The sequence below is a fragment of the Bufo bufo genome, chromosome 5 (assembly GCF_905171765.1).
Source record: "Bufo bufo chromosome 5, aBufBuf1.1, whole genome shotgun sequence".
Lineage (NCBI taxonomy): Eukaryota > Metazoa > Chordata > Amphibia > Anura > Bufonidae > Bufo > Bufo bufo.
The window spans coordinates 113,654,404-113,681,425 of NC_053393.1; the positions used below are offsets into that span (position 1 = coordinate 113,654,404).

General features: G+C 45.3%; 1 protein-coding gene across 1 annotated transcript in view; it reads left to right on the plus strand.

Moving 5' to 3' along the window:
- Positions 1 to 27,022, plus strand: part of C5H8orf34 (chromosome 5 C8orf34 homolog) — a 384,661-nt gene that overhangs the window by 310,258 nt on the left and 47,381 nt on the right. The window contains exon 13 of the mRNA XM_040432398.1: positions 25,105 to 25,610. Within this exon, the coding sequence (XP_040288332.1) occupies positions 25,105 to 25,610 (506 nt within the window). The remainder of the gene's footprint in view (positions 1 to 25,104; positions 25,611 to 27,022) is intronic.

Consider the following 27,022-nt stretch of genomic DNA (forward strand, 5'->3'; position numbering starts at 1 on the left):
TCTTCCCTGTCCATCTGTGCCTGAAGCGTTCAGGTATCTTCCCTGTCCATCTGTGCCTGAAAGCGTTCAGGTGTCTTACCTGTCCATCTGTGCCTGAAGCGTTCAGGTGTCTTCCCTGTCCATCTTGCCTGTGGCATGCAGGTCTCGTCCCTGTCTTCGCAGCCTGAAGCATTCTGGTGCGCGACTCACCTCCCCAACTGGTAGCATTCAGGTCTAACCTTTCCGCTTGGCCTGGAAGAATCCAGGCCTCTCTCTCGCTGCAGTAATCATCTCTCCCCCTCCTGGTACCTTGGACACCCTTCAGCGTTTTACGTTCCTCCTTAGCGGTGTGCTCGCTGTCTTTCAGGAGCCTCTGCTGGGTTCCTGCCTCACCCATACATCGTCACTCTGTTTTTCGTGTCTAACTTGCACGTCGGTGCGTCCGTCCTTTCGTCCATCTTTGCCACATCTGGGTGTTATTTTCGGTCCCGCATAACTCTCTACGCTGGCTCCTGACTTTTCCAGTCCACAGGGCAAGTCGGGTCTCATCCGTCAAGTCGCAGGCGGTAAGGCAACGGTGTCGAGTCTACAGACAGGTACGTTCCCAGTTTCGTTTTCTCGTGAGCTTAGTTAATACGGAACACAGTTCTCGTGTCCTCTCCAGCTGCCATGTTTTGTTTTTAAATTTCAGGCCCTACGTAAGGTCTTCAAGGTTTTCCGAACTATGTCTCAGGTGTCAGACGTGGACGACACTTTGTCCCTTCCGGGTACCTCGGTCTCTGGTCAAGGCGGCCCAGAGTCCCTCAGGAGATGGACCGTGCCAAAGCTTGTCGCTGAATTGCACAGAAGGGGCATCAGGCATCCAGCATCGGCACGAAAAGCCGAACTATACAGGCTGTTGATGTCAGAAACTGGTCCGTTAGAAGGGGAAGATTCGTCCCCATCCATTCGAAAATATCTGGTGCAGCTACAGGCTACCATGGATTCCCTCGCCTTTTCCGTGGCTGACATCAGGACCAGGGTGGTGGACTTGGAATCCAGAACCTTGCCGACACCCCAGGCGGTGGTCCCTCTCTCCGACCCTTCTTTTCAGCTTCCGGCTCCAGGTACGGCCCCAGCAGTTCCAGTGGTAGCACCTGCCCACTTCGTGCCGGATAATATCAGGAAAGACATCTTGGCAGGAAAGGATGTGAACCTGGCTTCAATTCTGATAGCATCCCATGATACCACGGACAATAAGACCTTTGATTGTGGGGAAATCTCGGTTGTCCTTAAGGCCAAGGATGCCCGGCTCAACCGCAAGCTCTCCGTGTCAGAGTTTGCTTTGGCCTTTAGCCTGTATAGAGACGTGGTCTGCTCCGCCTTCCCATCCCGGAGGGAGGAGTTGGATACGTATTTGTACAGAGTCACTGATCTTGGGCACAAGTACGGCGGCACGGCTTTTTATGATTACCACCGCTCCTTCTCAGCTAAAGCCGCCGCCGCACTAACTCAATTTCAGTTTTCTGTCAACTGGGCCACTCTCGACATGGAGTTATTTTGCCGGCATTTTGCCGGTCTCCGTGCCCCTTCATGTTCGACTTGCCAGTCGATTTTCCATTCATCGGAGTGGTGTCCGCAAGCAGCCACGGCTCAACCAGATAGGGCCATCCCCGGCCCCTCCGGTGTTTCTCGCAGCCCCTCCTCCATGGACAAGTTAGGTAGGCCCATCGTCTATCTTGGCAACAGCCAAGTTTGTAATAATTTTAACTTTGGCACTTGTCTTTTCAGTGGCTGCAGGGCCCTGCACATCTGCACCATTTGCTTCAGGGCTCACCCCAGGTCCACTTGTCCAAAGCGGTTCTCCAAACAGCTATGACTAGCCGACTGCAATATCGATCTTTTGGCTTTTCTGTTGCGGGATCATCCGGCTCCGGGATTTGTGGATTCCTTGATTTCCGGCCTCTGTTTCGGCTTTGACACGGGGATGGTGGCGCTCCCCCACGCTAACTGGGTGTGCGACAATCTTCAGTCGGCCAGGTCGGATCCTGCCGCTGTTCAGGAGCTCCTGAACTCGGAGGTTGAGAAGGGGTTCCTCCTGGGCCCATTCAACCTGATTCCTGTTTCTCGGTGGCGGATCAGCCCCATAGGAGTTGTGTCAAAGAAAGATTCTAATAAAAAACGCTTAATTTACGACCTCTCAGCCCCTCATGATTCCGTCATTCCCAGCATCAATTCATTAATTCCATCTGAAGAGTTTGCCATGAGATATGCGTCCATTGATGAGGCCATTGCTCTCATCCTCAGGGCTGGGAAGGGCGCCTGGTTGTCTAAAACCGACATCGCAGACGCATTCAAATTACTTCCAATCGCTCCACATTTATGGCAATTCTATGGCATTCAATAGGAGAACAGGCTCTAAGAGCAGCCCTTGGTTGTTCGACCAGTTAGCTCAGGCTTTACACTGGATTCCGACCCAACACGGCAGTACTCCAGCGGTCATCCACTACTTGGACGACTTTCTCCTCATTGAACAGCCACAGTGTCAACCATCAGGGCTTCACTCCCTCCTGGAGCTTTTTTCCTCCTTAAACATTCCCATTTCACAGGGCAAGACCTCTGGTCCTCACACCTCCATCACCTTCCTGGGCATTATCCTGGATTCTGACAGGATGGAAGCCAGGCTACCAGAGGACAAGTTGGCACAAATCCGTGAAGCCGTTTCCGGGGCTCTAGCATCTTCCCAGTTGACCAAGGTAGAATTACAGTCCATTCTGGGTAGATTAAATTTCGCCTTAAGGGTGATGCCCCAGGGTAGGGCCTTCGTTTCACGTCTGCTCTCACTCCTCCCAGCAGCCCCCGAGCCTGACAGCATTGTCCGCTTAGACAGGGCAGCCATAGCAGACTTGCGTATGTGGAACGACTTCCTTTTAGCATGGAACGGGGTCAGTCTGTTCGTCCCTTCCTGGACTCAATCTTCAGCTAGGGTGTTTTCTGATGCCGCTGCTTCCCGGGGGTTCGCAGCAATATTCGGGTCCCACTGGTTGGCAGGTCCTTGGCCGCCTCAGATCAGTACTGATCCTCAGGCACTTAGTTCTTCTCCATTTCTGGAATTTCATCCCGTTGTGGCAGCTGCCACAGTCTGGGGTCACCTTTGGGCCAATTCAGTTCTCGTGTCCTCTCCAGCTGTTGTGTTTATTTCAGACAGTCAAGACTTAGTGGACATCATCACCAAGGGTCGGGCTAAGTCGGCAAAAATCATGTCCCTCCTGCGTAAACTGGTCTGGCTATCTATGATTAACAACTTCCATTTTTCATGCTCCCATATTTCAGGTGCTAGCAACACTGCGGCCGATGCTTTATCTCGGTTCAATTTTCTCACGTTTTTTCAGCAATGTCCAGAAGCCGACCAGACCGGGGCACGGATTCCCAGTTTCAGCAGCCTAATGTTGGATTAAGGTCCCTGCTGGCTACGGCCAAAGACTAAAATGCACCGTTCCCTTTCTATCAACACGGCCCGCAACTACCACACCGGTTGGAAGCTGTTTTCAAAGTTCACCACGGATCATCCCCAACGGGATACAGCTTTCACTCCCTACATCATGGCCTTTATGGCCTATTGTCATGTCGTCCTTAAATTGGCACCCAGCACCATCCGTTTATACCTGGCCGGGGTGCAGCATTTCTTGGTGTTACAAGATCCAGAGTATCGCTCTGTGTTCGTGTCTCAGGCCGTCAAACCCATGCTCAGGGGCTTGGAAAAGAGTAGTAGGGATACGGCCCCTTCCCGACGGCCGGTCTCCGGTGAACTTTTTAGGCAGCTGTCCGCAATCCTAGATGGAAATCCTTTTGGCCCTTCCATTAGTCTGGTTATCAAGGCGGCAATGTATTTGAGCTTTTACGGCTTCCTACGCCCTGGAGAGTTCTCTGTCACTTCCCCAAGGGCGACCTTCCTGAAGAGGGAACAACTATCCTGGAACCGGGATCACTTTGTCTTAAGCCTTCCTTCCACGAAGACGTCTCAGACCGGTCCTCCTATACAGATTCGCTTCTTTGAGTCAAAGAACGAATGGTGTCCGGTTCTCGTGCTACGACACTTCCTAAACACCATATTGCCTCCGGACCCTGAATCACCGTTACTTCCATTCCAAGGGAAGCCTCTTTCCACACGGCAATTCGTGTCCCACATCAGATCCCTGGTCGCAGGATTGGGGGTGGACCCCAAAACGATAACCGGGCATTCATTCCGCATCGGAGCGGCATCTGCAGCCTCCAAACACAGGACACCTCCGCACGTCATACGTCACATGGGTAGGTGGAGATCTGCCTGCTTTTCCCGGTATATTCCGGATCCGCAATCAGAGACCCGGGAAGTCTTCCGTGCATTGGTTTTGTAATGTATATTAAATGTCATTGCTTTTCCCTACTCAGTGTTTTTTGCCCTCTTTTAGGCCTACCCGCGTAACGTGGCTCCAGGCACACATCAGCCACTGTTAGGGTCCCCTCCGTCTATCCTACGGACTGTGGCCTCGAACACAAGTAGTTAAGGCTGCATGCAGCCTGTATTTGTGGGCGGGGCCAGGTCACTCCTCTTAAACCCCCCACTCCTGGGTCCTCTCCGCCACGCATGCCGCATTCGTACGTCCCACCCTTGTCCCCCCCTTTCTTTCTTCTTTCCTGTCCCCTTTTTCACTCTACCTAGGGTGGGCCCTCTTTTAGGCCTACCCGCGTAACGTGGCTCCAGGCACACATCAGCCACTGTTAGGGTCCCCTCCGTCTATCCTACGGACTGTGGCCTCGAACACAAAAAGTCATATGCACCCCAAAATAGTGCCAATCAAACCGTCATCTCATTCCGCAAAAAATTAGCCCCTACCTAAGAGAATCGGCTAAAACTGTAAAATAAGTTTTGAATACCTTGAGGGGTGTAGTTTCTTAGATGGGGGTCACTTTTATGGAGTTTCTACTCTAGGGGTGCATCAGGGGGGCTTCAAGTGGGACATGGTGTCAAAAAAACCAGTCCAGCAAAATCTGCCTTCCAAAAACTGTATGGCATTCCTTTCCTTCTGCGCCCTGCCGTGTGCCCGTACAGCAGTTTACGACCACATATGGGGTGTTTATGTAAACTACAGAATCAGGGCCATAAATATTGAGTTTTGTTTGGCTGTTAACCCTTGCTTTGTAACTGGAAAAAAAATATTAAAATGGAAAATCTGCCAAAAATGTGACATTTTGAAATTGTATCTCTATTTTCCATTAATTCTTGTGGAACACCTAAAGGGTTAACAAAGTTTGTAAAATCAGTTTTGAATACCTTGAGGGGTGTAGTTTCTAGAATGGGTCATTTTTGGGTGGTTACTATTATGTAAGCCTCACAAAGTGACTTCAGACCTGAACTGGTCCTTAAAAAGTTGTTTTTTGAAAATTTATGAGAAATTTCCAGATTTTCTTCTAAACTTCTAAGCCTTGTAACGTCCCCCAAAAATAAAATGTAATTTCCAAAATGATCCTAACATGAATTAGACATATGGGGAATGTAAAGTAATAACTCTTTTTGTAGGTATTACTATGTATTATAGAAGTAGAGAAATTGAAATTTGGTATTTTTTTATAAATAAAAATGTTTTTTTTTATTCCATTTTAGCAGTGTCATGAAGTTCAATATGTGACGAAAAAACTATCTCAGAATGGCCTGCATAAGTCAAAGCGTTTTAAAGTTATCACCACTTAAAGTGACACTGGTCAGATTTGCAAAAAATTTTAATTGGTCTTTATTAAAAGTTTTGAGCCCCTGTCTCTGTACAGCCATGAGATTCTCTATTGGCGTGCTATCTGTTTTCACTGTGCTCCATCAGGCAGCTCAGCTGTATGCTCCCTATCTCTGACCACCTAAACACTTATTATAGCTAAATTCTTGTCTTAGTGATAATAATGTGGCTTAAATAAGTGTTTATGACCTTTTAGTAATTTAGAGATAATGGTTATTACTAGTGTTGAGCGAATTAAAGCTTCAGAAGTGGAATTTGGTCCAACATTTAGGAAAAATTTGATTTAACGCGAATCTGAATTTCCTCACTCTTCATGGTAAAGAATCAGTTTTTCCTAAAATGGCGGCTCCACGTGTTACAAAGTGAAAGTAAAAAGTCCGGGAAGGTGATATGAGCCATAATGCTGTGCCAATCCGCCGGTAGCCATCCCCTGTCATTTCACAGCCCTATAAAACTCTCGCCGCATGGTCTCCACTATTGCCCTATGAGCTGAGCATAGGGAGAGACGTGGCAAGTGCTCATCCACTAGGCACAGTGTTACTGCAATAATCCAGCGGCCATGTTTGATCGATCTACCATGTTCAACCATCCGGTCTTAACCCTAATAATTTTAAAGCCAAAATATGACTGGGTTCATAGTAGGGATGGATGCCAGATCTAATGGAGGGATTTACATGGGATTATGGTCATCCCTGTTGTGGATCCCTCAATTTTATTGCTTTGAGAAAGGTTTTCACGCCTAAATGTTTTGTAACATCTCTGGTACCATCACACAGGGGGACAGGGGTTGCTGCATACACGCTCCACCTCCCCTGATCCCCACCAGGGGAGCTGGAGCACACCCAGATAACCATAGCATATGAAGGTTTAAAAGTCCATGATTGGCATTACACTGGTCACGGACCTTAGTCCCCAGTGTCTGCTCTTTAAAACAGCAGACACCCGATGGCCATGGCACCCACTGCACACGCCAGAGAGCGCCATTTTTAAATGCCCGACTGGCAGTGTAAATTTACTGTCAGTGGTCAGGAAAGGGTTAACTTCCAAGCCTTCACATTGAGATTTGGCCACCAAATGAGTATAGTGCAAGCATTTAAAAAAAAATTGCTCCAGAAGGTGTACATAGCCTTTAATGTTAATTAGGGTATCGGTCCTCGTCCAGTATTCCTAGAATACAGGATACAGCATTCTATTGGTCGCTCATGTGACTTCACCCACGCTGAAGCTGAGTGCTTTAGCATAATAAGATTATTAACCGCTATTTCAGCTTCACAATCACTCTGGTCTCCGTTTACTTCTGTTCTATGTTCACATGCCAATCACTGATCTCCGTGATAATAACACTGAGACCAGTGTTTGGCTGTTGTAGTTAAATGCTTAGATGGTTTGGGACCACTGTCATGGAGAGAAATGGAGACCGGAAAGATTGTGGCACTAGATGGGCGACATCTTAAGCAGGTGACTATTTTTTATGTTATTATTTTAAAGTGCTCCCCAAAAAATTCTATACCACACTCTTTATACCCATCCAAATTCAAGATGACTCTTAAGACTAATTCACTTCAAAGTGGAAGTTACTCAAAAATGGACCAGTAAGAAGCTAAAAAGAGTAACCAATGTAATTTCTGTGAATCCTCACAAGAAAAATTAAACCTTTGGCATCAAGGCCTATTTTAATTTTTGCATTTTGGATTTTTCCTCCCCTCGTTCCAATAACCATGACTTTTTTCCCCCCGTCCACATAGCTACTGTATATGAGGGCTTATTTTTTGCAGGACAAGATTAGTGTTGATCGAACACCAAAGTGCTCGGGTGTTCGGGTGCTCGGATCGAACACCTCGGGATGCTCGCGTGCACTACCAAGCACCCGAGCACAATGGAAGTCAATGGGAGAACCCGAGCATTTAACCAGGCAACCCCTGCTCTGAAGAGGGGAAGATGTCAAGTTCATAGGAAAAGGTCAGAAATTTTTGGAAACAACACCGAAATGGTTCTGAAACAGCATAGGGAGGATGTCTGGATGCATCTTGGACTCCCAGGTCACTGCTGGGAACGATGTTGTTCAAGTAGTACGCCACGTTTACAGACTGACAATAATACGCACAAAACCAAAGATAAAATCGATTTTAGAGATAAAATTGTTAGGAAACATTCTTTCCTGTATATTTACTTGTATATAAAGTGCAAGTGCTGCCAAAAATTACAAGGAAGAGGCACTCCGATACAACCTGTATATCACATAATGGAGGGCCTCATTCACATTGTGGTACAATTGTTCAGGTAGTGGGACTCCTACACTCATAAAGCCTATGCAATAAGTGAAAGAGCTTCCAAAAATTACAAGTAACCGACACTCAAATACACCCTTTATTACACATAAAGGAGGGTATCATACTGAGGGTGGTCTGGCTATCACCCTGTGTAATGTCTTCCCCCATTTCCACCTCTTCCACATGCAAAGCGTCAGCCTTAATTGTGAGCAGTGAGCGTTTGAGTAGACACAGAAGTGGGATGGTGACGCTGATAATAGCGTTATTTCCGCTCATCATCTGTGTTGATTCCTTAAAGTTTTTTAAAACTTCACAGAGGTAAGACATCCATGCCCACTCCTCGCTTGTGAATAGCAGAAGCTGACTGAAAAGGCGACGACCATGTTGCAGCTGGTATTCCACTACTGCCCTCTGCTGCTCACAAAACCTGGCCAACATATGGAACGCCGAGTTCCAGCGCGTGCTCACGTTGCACAAAAGTCGTTGAGCTGGCAATTGTAAGCGCTGTTTCAATGTTGACAGACCGGCGGAAGCTGTTGATGACTTGCGGAAATAAATGCTTTTAAATGCCTGGGGTAAGGACATTTGTATGCTGCGCTGGGACACGGAAGTGGATATGGTCGCTGATGGTGCTTGCGAAGGTCCAGGTGCAGGGCGGGAGGCAGTGCACCTTTGACAGGGGATTGGCCAGCACATAACACAGGGGAAAAGGAGGCAGTGGTGTGACCAGCAGACACTGCTTGTCTACCCAGGCGTTTGGCCCACCTATTACGGTGCTTTGATGCCATGTGGCGGATCATGCTGGTGGTGGTGAGGTTGCTAGTGTTCACGCCCCTGCCTATTTTTGTATGGCACAGGTTGCAAATTGCAATTCTTTTGTAGTCTGCACTTTCCTCCAAAAAGTGGCAGACTGTGGAACACCTACCCCTTTGCAAGGGAGATTTCCGCAAGGGTGGGCTCCGGGTAACAATTACAGGCCTGTTTGGTGTGGCCCGCCTTCTCCGTTTTGCCACCCCACTGCCTCTTCCAGCCTGTTGCGGTGCTGTGGATCCCTCCCCCTCTGTACTGCTGTCCTCGCTCGGCTTGCCACCTTTCGAGGTAGGGTCAGTGACTTCATCGTCCACCACCTCCTAATCCACTTCCTCACTCTGCTCAACCTCCTGACTTGTTGACCTAACAACTACCTCAGTTATTGACAACTGTGTCTCATCCTCATCATCAACCTCTTGAGACACTAATTGCCGTTGACTTATTGGCAACTGTGTCTTATCATCCATCTCATGAAACACTAATTGACGTTCCGCACCGTCATCTTCTTTTCGACTGTGGATGCTCAAGAGTTTGGGAATCAGGGCACAAGATTTCATGTCCCTCTTCAAGCGGGCTTGTCGAGAGGCCCAAATGAAGGAATGGCGCTTAAAAAAGCTCCTCGGAATATCCGAGTGTGGGATCACTTGTTTGGCAATACTCTCCATGGTGGGAGGAAGGAGGATCAGGGTAGGGATTGCGTTGACCAGACTCTTGGCTACTGAGACTGGACTTGGTGGAAGACAGGGTGGTGCTTAACCGACTGGAAGCATTATCTGCTGCAATCCAACCGACCCCCTGGTCGCACTGGTCTGACTCCGAGAGCATTGTCCTGCACCACCCTGCAAACTGGGACATGAAGTTAGGTATCGTGGATGATTGTTTTTCTTGTGCTCTGGCAGCAGGCACAGGTTCAATGCGCCCAGAGCCACGGCCTCTGCGTGCACCATCAGCATCACGGCCACTGCCCCGTCCCTTACTGCTCGCCTTCTACATATTAATGTTATATATGCTTGAAAGTATGTCACATGTACAGTAGCGTAGGATTTGTAAGTGTATGCAGCAAAAAAAAAGGTATTTGGGATGTAGAAACGTCACACAGGAGAGATACCGCAGATAATGTCGCTTATGTCAGCAGCAGCTAATATAAAATTACAGGGAATTTCACAGGTATTTTGGATGTGGAAATGTTACACAGGAGAAATACCGCAGATAATGTCGCTGATGTCAGCAGCGGCTAATAAAAAATTACAGGAAATGTCACAGGTATTTGGGATGTGGAAACGTTACACAGGAGATGTACCCCAGGTAATGTCACTGTCCGCAGGGGACACCATCTATGGAAAAAGTACACTGGATGTTACTGATATTTTTTGGATGTGCACACGTTACACAGGAGATGTAGCGCAGATAATGTCGCTGTCTACAGCGGCCTAACTATTGCACGCTATTTAGCGCAGGATGCGCTAAAAATAGATATTGCTGCCACACACAATAGTCCTTAAAAGGACTTTTGGGTCTGTAAAGTTTTAGCAATTTAGCGCAGGTTGCGCTCAAAATATATGTTGCTGCTGCCTCACACAACAATGGTCCTTAAAAGGACTTTTGGGTCTCTGACAAGTTTTTTAACTTAAAAAAACAAAATTTCACTCCCTACACTATCTTTCCCTTCTTCAGCACAGTTCTCCCTGCTGACTAACACTGAGCCAAACACGTGTCATCGGGTGCTATATAGCACCTGATGATGCGTTACATCCAGCCAATCACTGTAATTCCAGTAACCAACATGGCTACGGCATTACAGTGAAGGGCAGTACTTACCTGCACGTTTGTATTGGTGGCATTTTTGTGGTATGTACATCTTTTTGATCACTGTTATTTCATTTTGGGGGGGACCAGAAAACAAAAAAATGGCGAATTGTTCATTTTTCTTTTTTGTTATGGCATTCACTGTACAGGAAAATTAACCACTAAATCCCTCTTACATCCCGTGACATGTCCTCTGATGCATTTTCCTTATCTTATCCATTCTCCCCAGACTGCCGTAGAAACATCTTTCAGCCATGTCTCATCTCTTCAGAGTTTGCAAAACAGATATCTTAGATTCCTCACTTTCCATCACCCCCTACTTTCTAGTGCCCCAACATTGCTATCCTGCTACTACCCCCACCACTGTGCCCACTGTGCTCCCCAGTGCCCTGAAATACTATACTGCAGACATAATAGTGCCATACAGATAGTCTCCCTATAGTCCTTTCAGACTGTTCTAAATAGTAACAGTGGTCCCCAAAGTCCCACCAATAGTAATTCAAAGAACAAGTGATTATGTGGCTGGAGGTATATTAGGCGGTCAGTGGATAACAATTGTACTGTAGGCCATTGTAGTACAGGCCCCAAAAATTAGGCATTTACCTGTCAGAAAAGAACAAGTGATTATGTGGCTAGAGGTACATTAGGTGGTCACTGATTAACAATTTTTCTGTAGGCCAGTGGAGTACAGGCCCCAAAAATTAGGCATTCACCTGACAGAAAAGAACAAGTGATTATGTGGCTGGAGGTATTTTAGACGGTCAGTGGATAACAATTTTACTGTAGGCAAGTACAGGCCCCAAAAATTAAGCATTTGCCTGACAGAAAAGAACTAGTGATTATGTATCAGGAGGTACATTAGGCGGTCACTGGATAAAAATTTTACTATAAGCCACTGGAGTAGAGGCCCCAAAAATTAGGCATTCACCTTGAGAAAGGCCTTTTATGCTGCTGTATATACATAAGACAAGGACCATTCTTTGTTCTGGGTGGTGGCGGATATGTGTGGGCTGGCAAGAGGAAATTCAATTACACGTGGTCATCACAGGTGTTGAATTCCTCCGAGGTCCATGCCTCATTCATTTTTAGAAATGTGAGGTAGTCCACACTGTCGTGAGCTAGGCAAGTGCGCTTATTGGTCACGATCCCCCCTGATTCCCTCAACGTCCTTTCGGACAGGACACTCGACGAGGGGCAAGCCAAGCGTTTCATGGCAAATTGTGCCAGCTCTGGCCACAGGTCAAGCCTGCACACCAAGTAGTCCAGGGGTTCCTCGCTTCTCAGAGCATCCACATCGGCCGTTAACCCGATGTAGTCGGACACCTGTCGGTCTAGGTGTTCCCTGAGGCTGGATCCGGAGAGCGACTCTTGATGGGTTGGCTGCAAGAATGATCTCATATGTGAAGTGACCAACACATCTTCAAACCGCCCTCTTCTTGCAGGCGCGTTAGGATTGGTACCCGCACCTGTTTCGCTGTGGGTGGAAATTCCTCTGCCAGCGCCCGCAACATCAGAATGCAGCATCTCTCGCAGCAAGGCCTGGAAATGCTGCATTCTGACAGCCCTCTGTAATGCTGGTAACATGTCCTCCATTTTGTGTTTGTATCGGGGGTCTAAGTACGTTGCCATCCAGTACTGGTCCTTGCCCTTTATGCTTTTTATACAGGGGTCCCTCAAACACTGGAGCATAAAGGCCCCCATTTGCACTAAATTGGAAGTGGTGGAGCGCCCTGGCTCCTGCTCATCGCTCAGGAGAATGACTTCCTCGGTCTCCTCCCCCAGCCACGGACAACACTAGGGATCCCCGAAAAGTTTAAAGTCTCCCTCAAAGCCTGCTCTTCTTGGTCCTCCTCCTCCCCCCAGCCACCATCCTCCTCTGACTCCTCTTCAGACTCCTGCTGACTTGTCTCAGATGGAGTAGCCTCCCCTGGGAATTAATTCAGCATTGCGACTTCCTCATCGGCTTGATCAATGACACGACACAATGCACGCTCCAGAAAGAAGGCATAAGGTATAATGTCACTGATGGTGCCCTGGCTGCGACTGACCATTTTGGTGATCTCATCAAATGTCTGCAGAAGTCTGCATGCATTGCGCATGAGAAGCCACTGGCGCGGTGAAAAGAAACCAATCTCCCCAGAACTTGTCCTGCTGCAGAGTTCGTACAGGTAGCCATTAACGGCACGTTGCTGCTGGAGCAGCCTATCAAGCATATACAAGGTGGAGTTCCAGCGCGTCGGGCTGTCACAAATCAGACATTTGTCGGGCAGGTGGTGTCGTCGCTGAACGTCAGCAAGGCAAGCCATGGCCGTGTAAGATCATCTAAAATGGCCAGAGATTTTCCTGGCCTGCAACAAGACGTCCTGGACCCCAGGTTATTTGGCAAGGAATCGCTGCATGACTAAGTTCAGGACGTGCATTGTGCCCTGTTTCAGCATGCTCAGCAGATTGGCAACATTGTCACACACCACTTTACCAACTGTCAAATTGAGCGGGGTTAGCCACTGATCGGCCTGTGACCACAGAGCTGAAAGCAGTGCAGGACCAATGTGGCTCTTGGCTTCCAGACACAACAGCCGCAGCATAGCATGGCAACGTCTCACCTGGCACATCAAATAGGTTTTGGGGAACTTGGGGGTGCAGCGGAAGAGGCGGTAGCAGTGGAAAAGGAGAAGTCAGCCGAGGAGGAGACGGAGGATGGAGTAGGAGGAGGAGAAGAAGAGGCAGGCCTGCATGCGATCCGTTGCGGTAACACCAAATCCACACGGGTGCCATGGGTTAGATGCTGATGGCCGAGGGCAGTCTGCCAGTGGGCAGTAAAAGTTATGTACCTTCCCTGCCATTGTTTATGTATATTGGCACTGACACTGTGTGCCAGAGATATATTCACTTGCCGCTGAACATGACCATATAGCTCTAGGATGCCCTTCTGGGAAAAATATTTCCTTCCGAGGACCTTCCATTGCGGTGTGCCAATGGCCACCAATTTTCTAAAGGCCTCCGTTTCCACCAGTTTATATGGCAGTAGTTGGCGGGCTTGCAGTTCTGACAAGCCAGCGGTCAGCTGTTGGGCGAGGGGGTTATCTGGCGTAATCAACTTTTTACGCTCAAACATTTGGGCCACGGAAGCCTGGCTTGTGCCATATGAACGTGACTACAACACGGTGGAATGTGGAGTGGAGGACAAATGGGAGGAGAAGGAGATGAGGCAGGACATGGAGCACTGGGAGTGTGGCTTTGTGGGTTCTGATGGCGTTGCTCCCACTGGGCTCATTGATGGGAGGCCAGGTGCCTCCTTCAGGCGATCGTCCCTAGGTGAGTGTTAAGTTTACCATGACTTATGCGTCGACAGCACAGGCTGCAGATGGCAACACTATTGTCAGCAGCTGAAACGTTAAAAAAAGCCCACACTGCGGAGCCATATGCCGGTGTTCTGGTAGCGCAAGATGTGACCGTGCATGGTTGATGGCTCGCTTCAGAAACATTTGTAGTTTGCTTTTAGCCTGCAGTGCACTGCAAGTTCTGCCTGCTTCTCCTCCATCTCCTCCCTATCTGCTGCTCTGTCTCTCCCTCTGAACTCCCCTCCTCTTCCTCTCATGTGGGCACCCACGTGACGTCCATCGACACCTCATCATCGTCACCTTCACTGACATTAGAGATCTCGGAGTATTCAGCAACAGCGGGGACCACTTTCATTGGGCTGATCTGGATACTGTCGTCAGACCGCTGAGTGGCGGCCGTTGCTACCTCTTCCTTATCCAATGCCAAGAATGGCTGCACATCGGTAAGGTCTGGGAATGGATGGGAAAATAATTTCTCTGACTTGAGTGGAGGGGCTTTGGTGGTGGTGGTGTCTTTGGGGGGTGCATGTCTCAATTGGCTGTCCTGTCCCCCCTGATGGATGTGTCATGGGTCAAAGTTTGGCGCAATGCAAAAGAATATGGCACATGCGAACATCGCTATATGTTCGCATGTTCGGCGATTCGTGAAGGAGCAAAGTTCGCCGCAAAACTACCGTCGGGTGAACCGCAAGTCCATCTCTACCCCTCATAGTGGGCCAATTGTAAATAATAACAAAACCTGACCTCATTAGCATCTGTCGAAAAATAGGACATATCCTATTTCTGCCTGTGAAATCAATGGGAATAGTCATTTGGACAAAGCTGTTAAAAACAGGTACATTAAGGAAAAAATTGTATTTCAGTGGTTAACCCCTTCTTCCCCGGGCCAGTTTTTACCTTCCTGCCCAGGCCATTTTTTGCAAATCTGTCACTTTATTTGGTAATAACTTTGGAACGCTTTTATTTATCCAAGTTATTCTGAGAGTCTTTTCTCGTGACACATTGTACTTAATGACAGTCATAAATTTGAATCAATATATTTTGCCTTTATTTATGAAAAAATCCCAAATTTACCCAAATTTTTGAACAATTAGCAATTTTCTAAATTTCTATTTATCTGCTTTTAAAACAGAAAGTGATACCTTATAAAATATTTATTACTTAACATTCCCCATACGTCTAGTTTATGTTGGTATCATTTTGTAAATGTAATTTTATTTTTTGGGGATGTTAGTAGGCTTAGAATTTTAGAAGCAATTCTAAAAGATTTTAAGAAAATTTCCAAAACCCACTTTTAAGGACCAGTTCAGGTCTGAAGTCACTTTGTGGGGCTTACATAATAGAAACCCCCCATAAATCACCCCATTGTAGAAACTACACCCCTCAAGTTACTCAAAACTGATTTTACAAACTTTGTTAACCCTTTATGTGTTCCACAAGAATTAAATGAAAATGGAGATAAAATTTCTAAATTTCACTTTTTTGGAAGATTTTCCATTTTAATTCATTTTTTTGGAGGGTTAACAGCCAAACAAAACTCAACATTTATTACCCTGATTCTGAGGTTTGCAGAAACACCCAACATGTGGTCGTAAACTGATGTAAGGGTGCATGGCAGGGCGCAGAAGGAAAGGACTGTCGCATGGTTTTTGAAAGGCAGATTTTGCTAGAATGGTTTTTAGACACCAAATCCCATTTGAAGCCCCCCTGATGCACCCCTACAGTAGAAACTCTCAAAAGTGACCCCATTTTGGAAACTTTTTTGGGGTACATATGATTTCTAATCGCTCTATATTCCGTTTTTTGTGAGGCAAGGTAACCAAAAAATGGCTGTTTTGGCACTATTTTATTTTTTTATTTTTTACAACGTTCATCTAACAGGTTAGAGCATGCGCTATGTTTATAGAGCAGGTTGTTACGGACGCGGTGAAATATGTCTACTTTCTTTGTTTGTTTCAGTTCTACATAATAAAGCATTTAAAAAAAAATGTTTTTGTGTCTCCATTTTCTGAACGCCATATTTATTTATTTTTTCGGCCAATCGTCTTGTGCAGGGGCTAATTTTTTGTAGGAAGAGTTGATGTTTTTATTGGTACCATTTTTGGGTACATATAATTTTTTGATCATTCATTATTACACTTTATGAGGCAAGGTGACCAAAAAAATGTGTTGTTTTGGCACCGTTTTAATTTTTTTATTTTTACAGCGTTCACCTGAGGGGTTAGGTCATGTGACTTTTTTTATAGAGCAGGTTGTTACGGATGTGGCAATACCTAATATATATACTTTTTCTTATTTATTTTAGTTTCACACAATAATAGTATTTTTGAAACAATAAAATGATGTTTTAGTGTCTCCATAGCCTGAGAGACATAGTTTTAAATTTTTTTTTTACCTATTGTCTTAGGTAGGGGCTCAGTTTTTGTAGGATGAGATTATGGTTTAATTGGTTCTATTTTGGGGGACATACGCCTTTTTGTTCGCTTGGTGTTGCACTTTAACCACCTCAGCCCCCATGGCTTAAACACCCTGAAAGACCAGGCCACTTTTTACACTTCTGACCTACACTAATTTCACCGTTTATTGCTCGGTCATGCAACTTACCACCCAAATGAATTTTACCTCCTTTTCTTCTCACTAATAGAGCTTTCATTTGGTGGTATTTCATTGCTGCTGACATTTTTACTTTTTTTGTTATTAATCGAAATTTAACGATTTTTTTGCAAAAAAATGAAATTTTTCACTTTCAGTTGTAAAATTTTGCAAAAAAAACGAGATCCATATATAAATTTTGCTCTAAATTTATTGTTCTACATGTCTTTGATAAAAAAAAATGTTTGGGTAAAAAAAAAATGGTTTGGGTAAAAGTTATAGCGTTTACAAACTATGGTACAAAAATGTGAATTTCCGCTTTTTGAAGCAGCTCTGACTTTCTGAGCACCTGTCATGTTTCCTGAGGTTCTACAATGCCCAGACAGTACAAACACCCCACAAATGACCCCATTTCGGAAAGTAGACACCCTAAGGTATTCGCTGATGGGCATAGTGAGTTCATAGAACTTTTTATTTTTTGTCACAAGTTAGCGGAAAATGATGTTTTTTTTTTTTCTTACAAAGTCTCATATTCCACTAACTTGTGACAAAAAATAAAAAATTCTAGGAACTCGCCATGCCCCTCACGGAATACCTTGGGGTGTCTTCTTTCCAAAATGGGGTCACTTGTGGGTTAGTTATACTGCCCTGGCATTCTAGGGGCCCAAATGTGTGGTAAGGAGTTTGAAATCAAATTCTGTAAAAAATGGCCAGTGAAATCCGAAAGGTGCTCTTTGGAATGTGGGCCCCTTTGCCCACCTAGTCTGCAAAAAAGTGTCACACATGTGGTATCTCCGTATTCAGGAGAAGTTGGGGAATGTGTTTTGGGGTGTCTTTTTACATATACCCATGCTGGGTGAGATAAATATCTTGGTCAAATGCCAACTTTGTATAAAAAAATGGGAAAAGTTGTCTTTTGCCAAGATATTTCTCTCACCCAGCATGGGTATATGTAAAATGACCCCCCAAAACACATTCCCCAACTTCTCCTGAATACGGAGATACCACATGTGTGACACTTTTTTGCAGCCTAGGTGGGCAAAGGGGCCCACATTCCAAAGAGCACCTTTCGGATTTCACCGGTCATTTTTTACACATTTTGATTTCAAACTTCTTACCACACATTTGGGCCCCTAGAATGCCAGGGCAGTATAACTACCCCACAAGTGACCCCATTTTGGAAAGAAGACGCCCCAAGGTATTTCGTGATGGGCATAGTGAGTTCATGGAAGTTTTTATTTTTTGTCACAAGTTAGTGGAATATGAGACTTTGTAAGGGAAAAAAATAAAAATAAAAAAATCATAATTTTCTGCTAACTTGTGACAAAAAATATAAAATTCTAGGAACTCACCATGCCCCTCACGGAATACCTTGGGGTGTCTTCTTTCCAAAATGGGGTCACTTGTGGGGTAGTTATACTGCCCTGGCATTTTCCAGGGGCCCTAATGTTTGGTAAGTAGGTAAATGACCTGTGAAATCCGAAAGGTGCTCTTTGGAATGTGGGCCCCTTTGCCCTGCTAGGCTGCAAAACAGTGTCACACATGTGGTATCGCCGTATTCAGGAGAAGTTGGGCAATGTGTTTTGGGGTGTCTTTTTACATATACCCATGCTGGGTGAAAGAAATATCTCGGCAAAAGACAACTTTTCTCATTTTTTTATACAAAGTTGGCATTTGACCAAGATATTTATCTCACCCAGCATGGGTATATGTAAAATGACACCCCAAAACACATTGCCCAACTTCTCCTGAATACGGCGATACCACATGTGTGACACTTTTTTGCAGCCTAGATGCGCAAAGGGGCCCACATTCATTTTATGAGGGCATTTTTAGATATTTGGATCCTAGACTTCTTCTCACGCTTTAGGACCCCTAGAATGCCAGGGCAGCATAAATACCCCACATGTGACCCCATTTTGGAAAGAAGACACCCCAAGGTATTCAATGAGGGGCATGGCGAGTTCATAGAAATTTTTTTTTTGGCACAAGTTAGCAGAAATTGATATTTTTTCCCTTTCCACTAACTTGGGACAAAAATTTCAATCTTTCATGGACTCAATATGCCCCTCACGGAATACCTTGGGGTGTCTTCTTTCCGAAATGGGGTCACATGTGGGGTATTTATACTGCCCTGGCATTCTAGGGGCCCTAAAGCGTGAGAAGAAGTCTGGAATTTAAATGTCTAAAAAATTTTACGCATTTGGATTCCGTGAGGGGTATGGTGAGTTCATGTGAGATTTTATTTTTTGACACAAGTTAGTGGAATATGAGACTTTGTAAGAAAAAAAATAAAAATTTCCGCTAACTTGGGCCAAAAAAATGTCTGAATGGAGCCTTACAGGGGGGTGATCAATGACAGGGGGGTGATCAGAGAGTCTATATGGGGTGATCACCCCCCTGTTATTGATCACCCCCCTGTAAGGCTCCATTCAGATGTCCGTATGTGTTTTGCGGATCCGATCCATGTATCCGTGGATCTGTAAAAATCATACGGACATCTGAATGCAGCCTGACAGGGGGAATGATCAATGACAGGGCGGGTGATCAATGACAGGGGGGGTGATCAATGACAGAGGGGGTGATCAATGACAGGGGGGGTGATCAATGACAGGGGGGTGATCAGGGAGTCTATATGGGGTGATCACTTCCCCTGGAAGGCTTCAGGGAGACGCCTGTATGTGTTTTGCGGATCCGATCCATCTATCAGTGGATCCGTAAAAATCATGCGGACGTCTGAATGGAGCTTTACAGGGGTGTGATCAATGACAGGGGGTAATCAATGACAGGGGGGTGATGAGGGAGTCTATATGGGGTGATCACCACAGTCATTGATCACGCCCCTGTAAGGCTCCATTCAGACGTCCGTATGCGTTTTGCAGATCCGATCCATCTATCAGTGGATCCGTAAAAATCATGCGGACGTCTGAATGAAGCTTTACAGGGGTGTGATCAATGACAGGGGGGTAATCAATGACAGGGGGGTGATGAGGGAGTCTATATGGGGTGATCACCCCCCCTGGAATGCTCCAGGGAGACGCCTGTATGTGTTTTGCGGATCCGATCCATCTATCAGTGGATCCGTAAAAATCATGCGGACGTCTGAATGGAGCTTTACAGGGGGGTGATCAATGACAGGGGGGTAATCAAAGACAGGGGGGTGATCAGTGAGTCTATATGGGGTGATCACCACAGTCATTGATCACGCCCCTGTAAGGCTCCATTCAGACGTCCGTATGCGTTTTGCGGATCCGATCCATCTATCAGTGGATCCGTAAAAATCATGCGGACATCTGAATGGAGCTTTACAGGGGGGTGATCAATGACAGGGGGGTAATCAATGACAGGGGGGTGATCATGAAGTCTATATGGGGTGATCAGGGGTGATCAAGGGTGATCAAGGGTGATCAAGGGGTTAATAAGTGACAGGGGGGGTGTAGTGTAGTGGTGCTTGGTGCAGCATATTATTGAGCTACCTGTGTCCTCTGGTGGTCGATCCAAACAATGGGGACCACCAGAGGACCAGGTAGCAGGTATATTAGACGCTGTTATCAAAACAGCGTCTAATATACCTGTTAGGGGTTAAAAAAATTACATCTCCAGCCTGCCAGCGAACGATCGCCGCTGGCAGGCTGGAGATCCACTCTCTTACCTTCCGTTCCTGTGAACGCGCGCGCCTGTGTGCGCGCGTTCACAGGAAATCTCGTGTCTCGCGAGAGGACGCGCCGGCGCGTCCACCCAGAAGAGCAGGGCCGCCGCAAAGACGCAATCCTGCGTACGGCGGTCCTGAGGAGGTTAAATGATGTTAGGTGACAAAAAATTGCTTTTTTGGCACTGTTTTTATTTTAAAAAATTAACGGTGTTCACCTGAGGAGTTAGGTCATGTGATATTTTTATAGAGCAGGTTGTTACGGACAAGGCGATATCTAACATATAATTTTTTTATTTTATTTCACTTTTACACAATTATAGGATTTTTGAAGCAAACAAAATCATATTTTAGCGTCTCCGTTGTCTGAGAGTCATATTTTTTTTTATTTTTGGCCGATTGTCTTAGGTATGGTCTAATTTTTTGATGGAGGATGTGACAGTTTGATTGGTACTATTTTGGGGGACATAAGCATTTTTGATTGCTTGGTGTAAAAAAATTTATGACAAAAAATGGCTTTATTTTTATTTTTTACTGTGTTCACCGGAGGGGTAAAGTCATGTGGTATATTTATAGAGCTGGTTGTTACGAACGCGGCGATACCTAAAATGTAAACTTTTTTTTTATTTATTTCACTTTAACACAATAATTGCATTTTTTATAGAAAAAAAAATGTTTTAGTGTCTCCATGTTCTGAGAGCTATAGTTTTTTTAATTTTTTGGGTGATTGTCTTATTAAGCGGCTCTTTATTTGCAGGTTGAGGTGACGTTTTTATTAGTACCATTTTGGGGGGCAAACGCCTTTTGATCGCTTGGTGTTGCACTTTTTGTGATGTAAGGTGACAAAAATTGCATTTTCTTAACAGTTTTTCTTTTTTCTTTTTTACGGTGTTTATCAGACGGGGTGGATCATGTAATATATTTGTAGAGACGGTCGTTACAGATGCGGCGATACCTAATATATGTGTGTTTTAGTTTTTTTTCTAGGGGAAAGGGGAGGTTTTTTTTTTACTTGAAAAGTTATTTTTTTTAATTGAAAACTCTTTTTTTTTACTTTTTTTTTAAAACTTTATTTCTGTCCCACTCTGGGACTTTACTTTTTGGGGTCTGATCCCCTCTGCAATGCATTACAATACATTTGTATTGTAATGCATTGCCTGTTAGTAGTACACTAAGAGGTTGCCTAGGAGACCCAACCTGAGGCTGGATCTCCTGGGCATCTGTAGAAGGCAGGTCCCGATGCCGTCCAAGGCATTGGGCAGCCTCTACATGGCATCTGGCTGCCTTCTCACCCATCGTGTCCCCGTTACAGCAGCACGGGGACCCGATGGCCTCCCTCACCTGCAGCAAATCCCTTCTATGCCGTGGTAAGCACTGATCTGACGTAAAAGTACTTCAAAATGCGGGAACGCACCTGCCGCCATGACGTACTATTACGTCATATGTCGGGAAGGGGTTAAAGAAAAAACAAAACCTCAACCATTTTCCTGCACGGGGGCACTTGTTTTTACCTGAAGGCAGCAGGACCAGCTCTCCCAGCATGATCACGTGACCTCATCATGCGAGGAGTACAGGTCCTGCTGTATCCAGTGAAGAGCAAGTTTCCCTGCACATGCAAATGTTCATTGGTGTCATATCTGTAGGATATGGCACCAATATCTGATAGGTGCGGGTGCAACCTCTGGAATCTGCACCTATCTCTAAAATGGAGTTCGCAAAGTGAAGGAGAGTGGACCACGCATGGGTTAATTTCTATGGGCCTGTTGAAAATAGCTGAGCACTTGCTTGGTTATTTGCATCAGCACCATAGAAGTGAATAGAGCGGTGGTTGCGCTTGTGCAGTATGCTTTCCTTCGCGGGCTTTGTTTTAGAGATAGGTGCGGGTCCAAGAGGTGGACATTATCAGAAATTGGTGGCATATTCTAGTGATATGGTACCAGTGCTTGAGATGACACAACCCCTTTTTTCATGGCCAAATCAATTTGCTGAAATGCAGCCCCAAACTTGCAAAGAACCTGCACTATGCTTCACTGTTGCCTGCAGACACTCATTATTGTACCGCCCCCCAGCCCTTTTGTGAACAAATTGTCTTCTGTTCCAGCCAAATATTTCAAATTTGACTGGAAACAAAGCCAGGCAACTCAACGATGCATGAAAATATAGAAACGGTGATGCAGAAAAATGGCAGCTGAAATATTTAGCTGTAAAAGAAAGCAGTTTGCTGTTGCCCACTCAATAGTCAAGCGCTCCATTAGGCTTTTCTTAGAGAGGAGTGAAGCGGCAGTGTGCATTTTCAATGATTACTCCATTCATTTTGGGGAGGGGACAAAGGACCTCCGTTCTCATGGGTCCCAGCAGTCAGACCTCCACTATTCAGACCATGCGGGAAGGGGATAAGTTTATATTATTGGACAACCCTTTTAACAGCAATATAGACCCACAAGTCCTCATTGGATTTATAATGCCAGTCTTGCCAATATTTTGCCATAACTCCCATGTATTGTCTGAAGTAATGGAATATTCCATTTAAAACACGTGTTATTTTAGTGTAATCTTGTGTGCGTTCCCCTTTCTTCATGCTTTATTATATGTTCTTTTTATATAGTTCTGTAGGAGGGTCATGCATTTCAAGTTAAGTCAGTCTAAGGCCCCTTTCACACGGGCGGGATTTCCGCGCGGGTGCAATGCGTGAGGTGAACGCATTGCACCCGCACTGAATCCGGAACCCATTCATTTCTATGGGGCTGTGCACATGAGCGGTGATTTTCACGCATCACTTGTGCAGCATGCTCCTCTTTGTGCGTTTTTCACGTAACGTAGGCCCCATAGAAATGAATGGGGCTGCGTGAAAATCAATTGCGGATGCGGTGCGATTTTCACGCACGGTTGCTAGGAGACGATGGGGATGGGGACCCGATCTTTATTATTTTCCCTTATAACATGGTTATAATAGAAAATAATAGCATTCTGAATACAGAATGCATAGTACAATAGGGCTGGAGGGGTTAAAAATAAATAAAAAATTATTTAACTCACCTTAATCCACTTGTTCGCGCAGCCTGGCATCTCTTCTGCCTTCATCTGTGAGGAAAAGGACCTGTGGTGACGTCACTGCGCTCATCACATGGTCTATCACATGATCCAGCACCATGGTGATGGATCATGTGACGGACCATGTGATGAGCGTAGTGACGTCACCACAGGTCCTTTTCCTCACAGATGAAGGCAGAAGAGATGCCAGCTGCGCGAACAAGTGGATTAAGGTGAGTTAAATTATTATTATTATTATTATTTTTTTAACCCCTCCAGCCCTATTGTACTATGCATTCTGTATTCAGAATGCTATCATTTTCCCTTATAACCATGTTATAAGGGAAAATAATACAATATACACAACCTTGAACCCAAACCTGAACTTCTGTGAAGAAGTTCGGGTCTGGGTACCACATTCAGTTTTTTATCACGCGCATGCAAAACACATTGCACCCGCGCGATAAAAACTAAACAAAGGAACGCAACCGCAGTCAAAACTGACTGCAAATGGGTACCTACTCGCGCGGGTTTGCCGCATTGCACCCGGGACGCCTCCGGAGCCAAAACGTGATGCCCGTGTGAAAGGGGCCTAAGTCACAAAAAGTTTAACAGATTAAAGGGCATCTGTCATCAGTTTTGTACCTATGAAACTGTCTGACTTGTTACATGTGCACTTGGCAGCTGAAGGCATCTGTGTTGGTCCCCTGTTCATATGTGCCCGCATTGCTGAGAAAAATGATGTTGTAATATATCCAAATGAACTTCTAGGAGCATGGGGTTCATTGCAGTTACTAGAGGCTCTGCACTCTCTGCAATTACCACACCCTCTGCACTTTGATTGACAGGGCCAGGCAGTGTAAGTATCATCATGCCTGACCCTATCAATTATAAGACATTAAAAGAGAAGAAAAACTATATTAATTTGGTATCGCTGTAATTGTACTGACCCAGAAAATAAAGGGCATGGAACAGGGGACATAGGGAACACTGTAGAAATGAAACCCATAGAACTGTATCAAAATTGTGTTTTTGGAATTTGGATTTTTTTTCTAGCTTCTCACTTCACTGTATGAAATAGTAAAGAGTGCCATTAGAAAATACAACTGGTCCCGCAAAAAACAAGCTCTCAGTCGCATGTGTAAACTGAAAAATAAAAAGTTATGTCTCTGGGAAGGCAGGGTGTGAAAAACAAAAATGCCAAAATGGTAAATAGACAGTGGTAGAAGGGTTTAATTGGCAAAAGACCTGGATTATGGCACATTTAGTAGGTGCGACTTTTGCAAAAGTCTCATCTCGACCCCACGAAAACTCCTGCCGTACTTTTACACATACAGGTGTTAACCACATTGCAATAACAGAAAATATATTATTAAGGTCCACCATTTTGTAAATTTGGCACAGACACACAAAATCAGACTTAAAAATGACACAAAAACAACTGCGTATTGAATACAGTTGGACTGGAATGTGAAAGAACTAACATTGTCGTGAGCTCAGTTACCTCTGTTTCTCGTACATAGTAGCACTAACTAGAGATGAGTCATCCTTCGTTCCTAGTTGAATATATTTGAATTTGGTAACTGGGATTGTAGATTTCTATTCAAATGCTGCATTGTTTAAAGTCATATGATGTCAATTAAATTATTGACTTCTTTTATAGACTAAATTGGCACATTTAGTATTTTTACTGACAATACCACCAGAAAGTCCATGTTTAACCAGACCTCAGAGGTTTGTGGCACATACAACAAACACATGCTTTGTGGAGAATACCAAGTTTAAAAAGTGCCAGAAAGGGAAACAGAACTAAAAATAGTAATTTTAAACAATGTTCACTGCTTCATATAAAAGAAGTCAATTTCCTTTTGATGTTGCAGATATTGAAAAAGACTTGGCACTAATGGCGGAAGCAAGTATGTCACGGAGCCCAGCAAGCCAACAAGGAGCTGGCACAGTTGGAAGTGACCCTCAAGGAAGTTACCATGCCTCAAATGTGCAAAACACAAAACCACAAGTGCCAAACCAAACTACAAAAAACTTACAGCTTCATCTCCAAGGAAACAAGTCACCTCCTCTAAGTAACAGTAGAACTCATGGTTCAAATCCACCAAACAGTAGACCGCAGACTCCAAACTCACAGTCAAGTAAACTTCAAACACCTGTGACTCCATTGGCCAGACCAGGAACTCCGAACAGCATGTTGAATCGACCCCTCACTCCAAGCAATCAGGGAAACAAAGAAGGAATCTCTCCGGGACATAGGAGTAGATCTGTAACTGTTAAAAGTCAAGTTGGGTGGACTTCTAGTACATTATCAGGAGTTTCTGTTCAGGTTGCTGCAGACACACCAGGAATTGCTTCTCATCGAAACAGTGTTGCAGAGGTGAGCTTTACGACCTATTTTACATAACTGTATTTTCTCTCTGTTTCATGGAAGTTATTCGTTCATGAGTTTATTTTCTTGTATATGACCGCTTTGTACATAAAAGTGGTTATATATATATATATATATATATATATCATTGTGGATGGAAGGTATGTGTCACTGAGGTTCCTGGCCTCGGTGAAGTAAGAGCCGGTATTTTTTGTGTCAGCAGCAGCTATTGCTAATTGACACCATGAAATTTAGCATGGCTGTCATAGCTGATCCGGGATGGCTCAAAGTGCTGGGTGGGTGACTACTCCCCATGTTCCAGGCCGGGTTTTGCCAGGCATGAAAACCAGCCAGAACTGCCAGGTGTGGTGGATTTACCTCCCTCTGACAGTGGAGCTCAGGAGTATGTGTACTGTGAACTGAGGGCTGTGCTGGGATTTGAGGTTTGAGCCGGGCTGGAGGACGCAGGCCCCTCTAAAGGCGAACAGGCCGCCTATGGACTTGATGAGGCTGAACTGCTAACAGGGTGTGAATTAACACCCCGGAGAAAAGGTGACTTTTATTATTTATGGACTTTCCTTGTGTGTGAGCAAACAAGCCACCTGCGTTTTGTGATACACTTTATCTGCATTTTGTTATACACCAATGTGTGAACACTGCTGTTTGATTCAAGAACTGTGTACTTTGCCTCTATACTGCATCTGCTAGTCCTAACTACAGAGCAAATCCCCACAATATATTTATATATATATATATATACACCAGCAGAAGGACTCAGCTTCGCACGGGTATTTTTCATCTATTTAATTTAATGTTTGTGTGTGTCGTTAAAAGATATCGACAGTATCCACTATAACAGTGACATCTACAGTACCCTGCCCCTTTAACAGTGACCTCCACAGTGGCCTGCCACTTAAAGGGGTATTCCCATCATAGACAATGGGGGCATATCGCTAGCATATGCCCCTATTGCCTGATAGGTGCGGGTCCCACCACTGGGACCCGCACCTATATCGAGAACGGAGCGGGAAGTGCTGTGGCTAGAGGACCCCAGATTTCTCGAGGTTCGTCCACCAAGCGCTAATCCCCGGCGGCCCCATAGAAATTAATGGAGGGCGGCTGCGCATGCGCAGTGCAACCTCCTTCACTTTCGGGGCTCCATTCTCGATATAGGTGTGGGTCCCAGCGGTGGGACCCGCACCTATCAGACAATGGGGGCATATCCTAGCGATATGCCCGCATTGTCTGAGATGGGAAAAAGCCTTTAACAGTAACCTCCACAGGGCTCTCCCCTTAACAGTGACCTCCACAGCGGCTGCCCCTTTATTAGTGACCACCACAGTACCCCGTCTCGTTAACAGTGATTTCCACAATAACCAGCCCCCTTAACAGTGACATCTACAGAGCTCTATTTCCTTAAA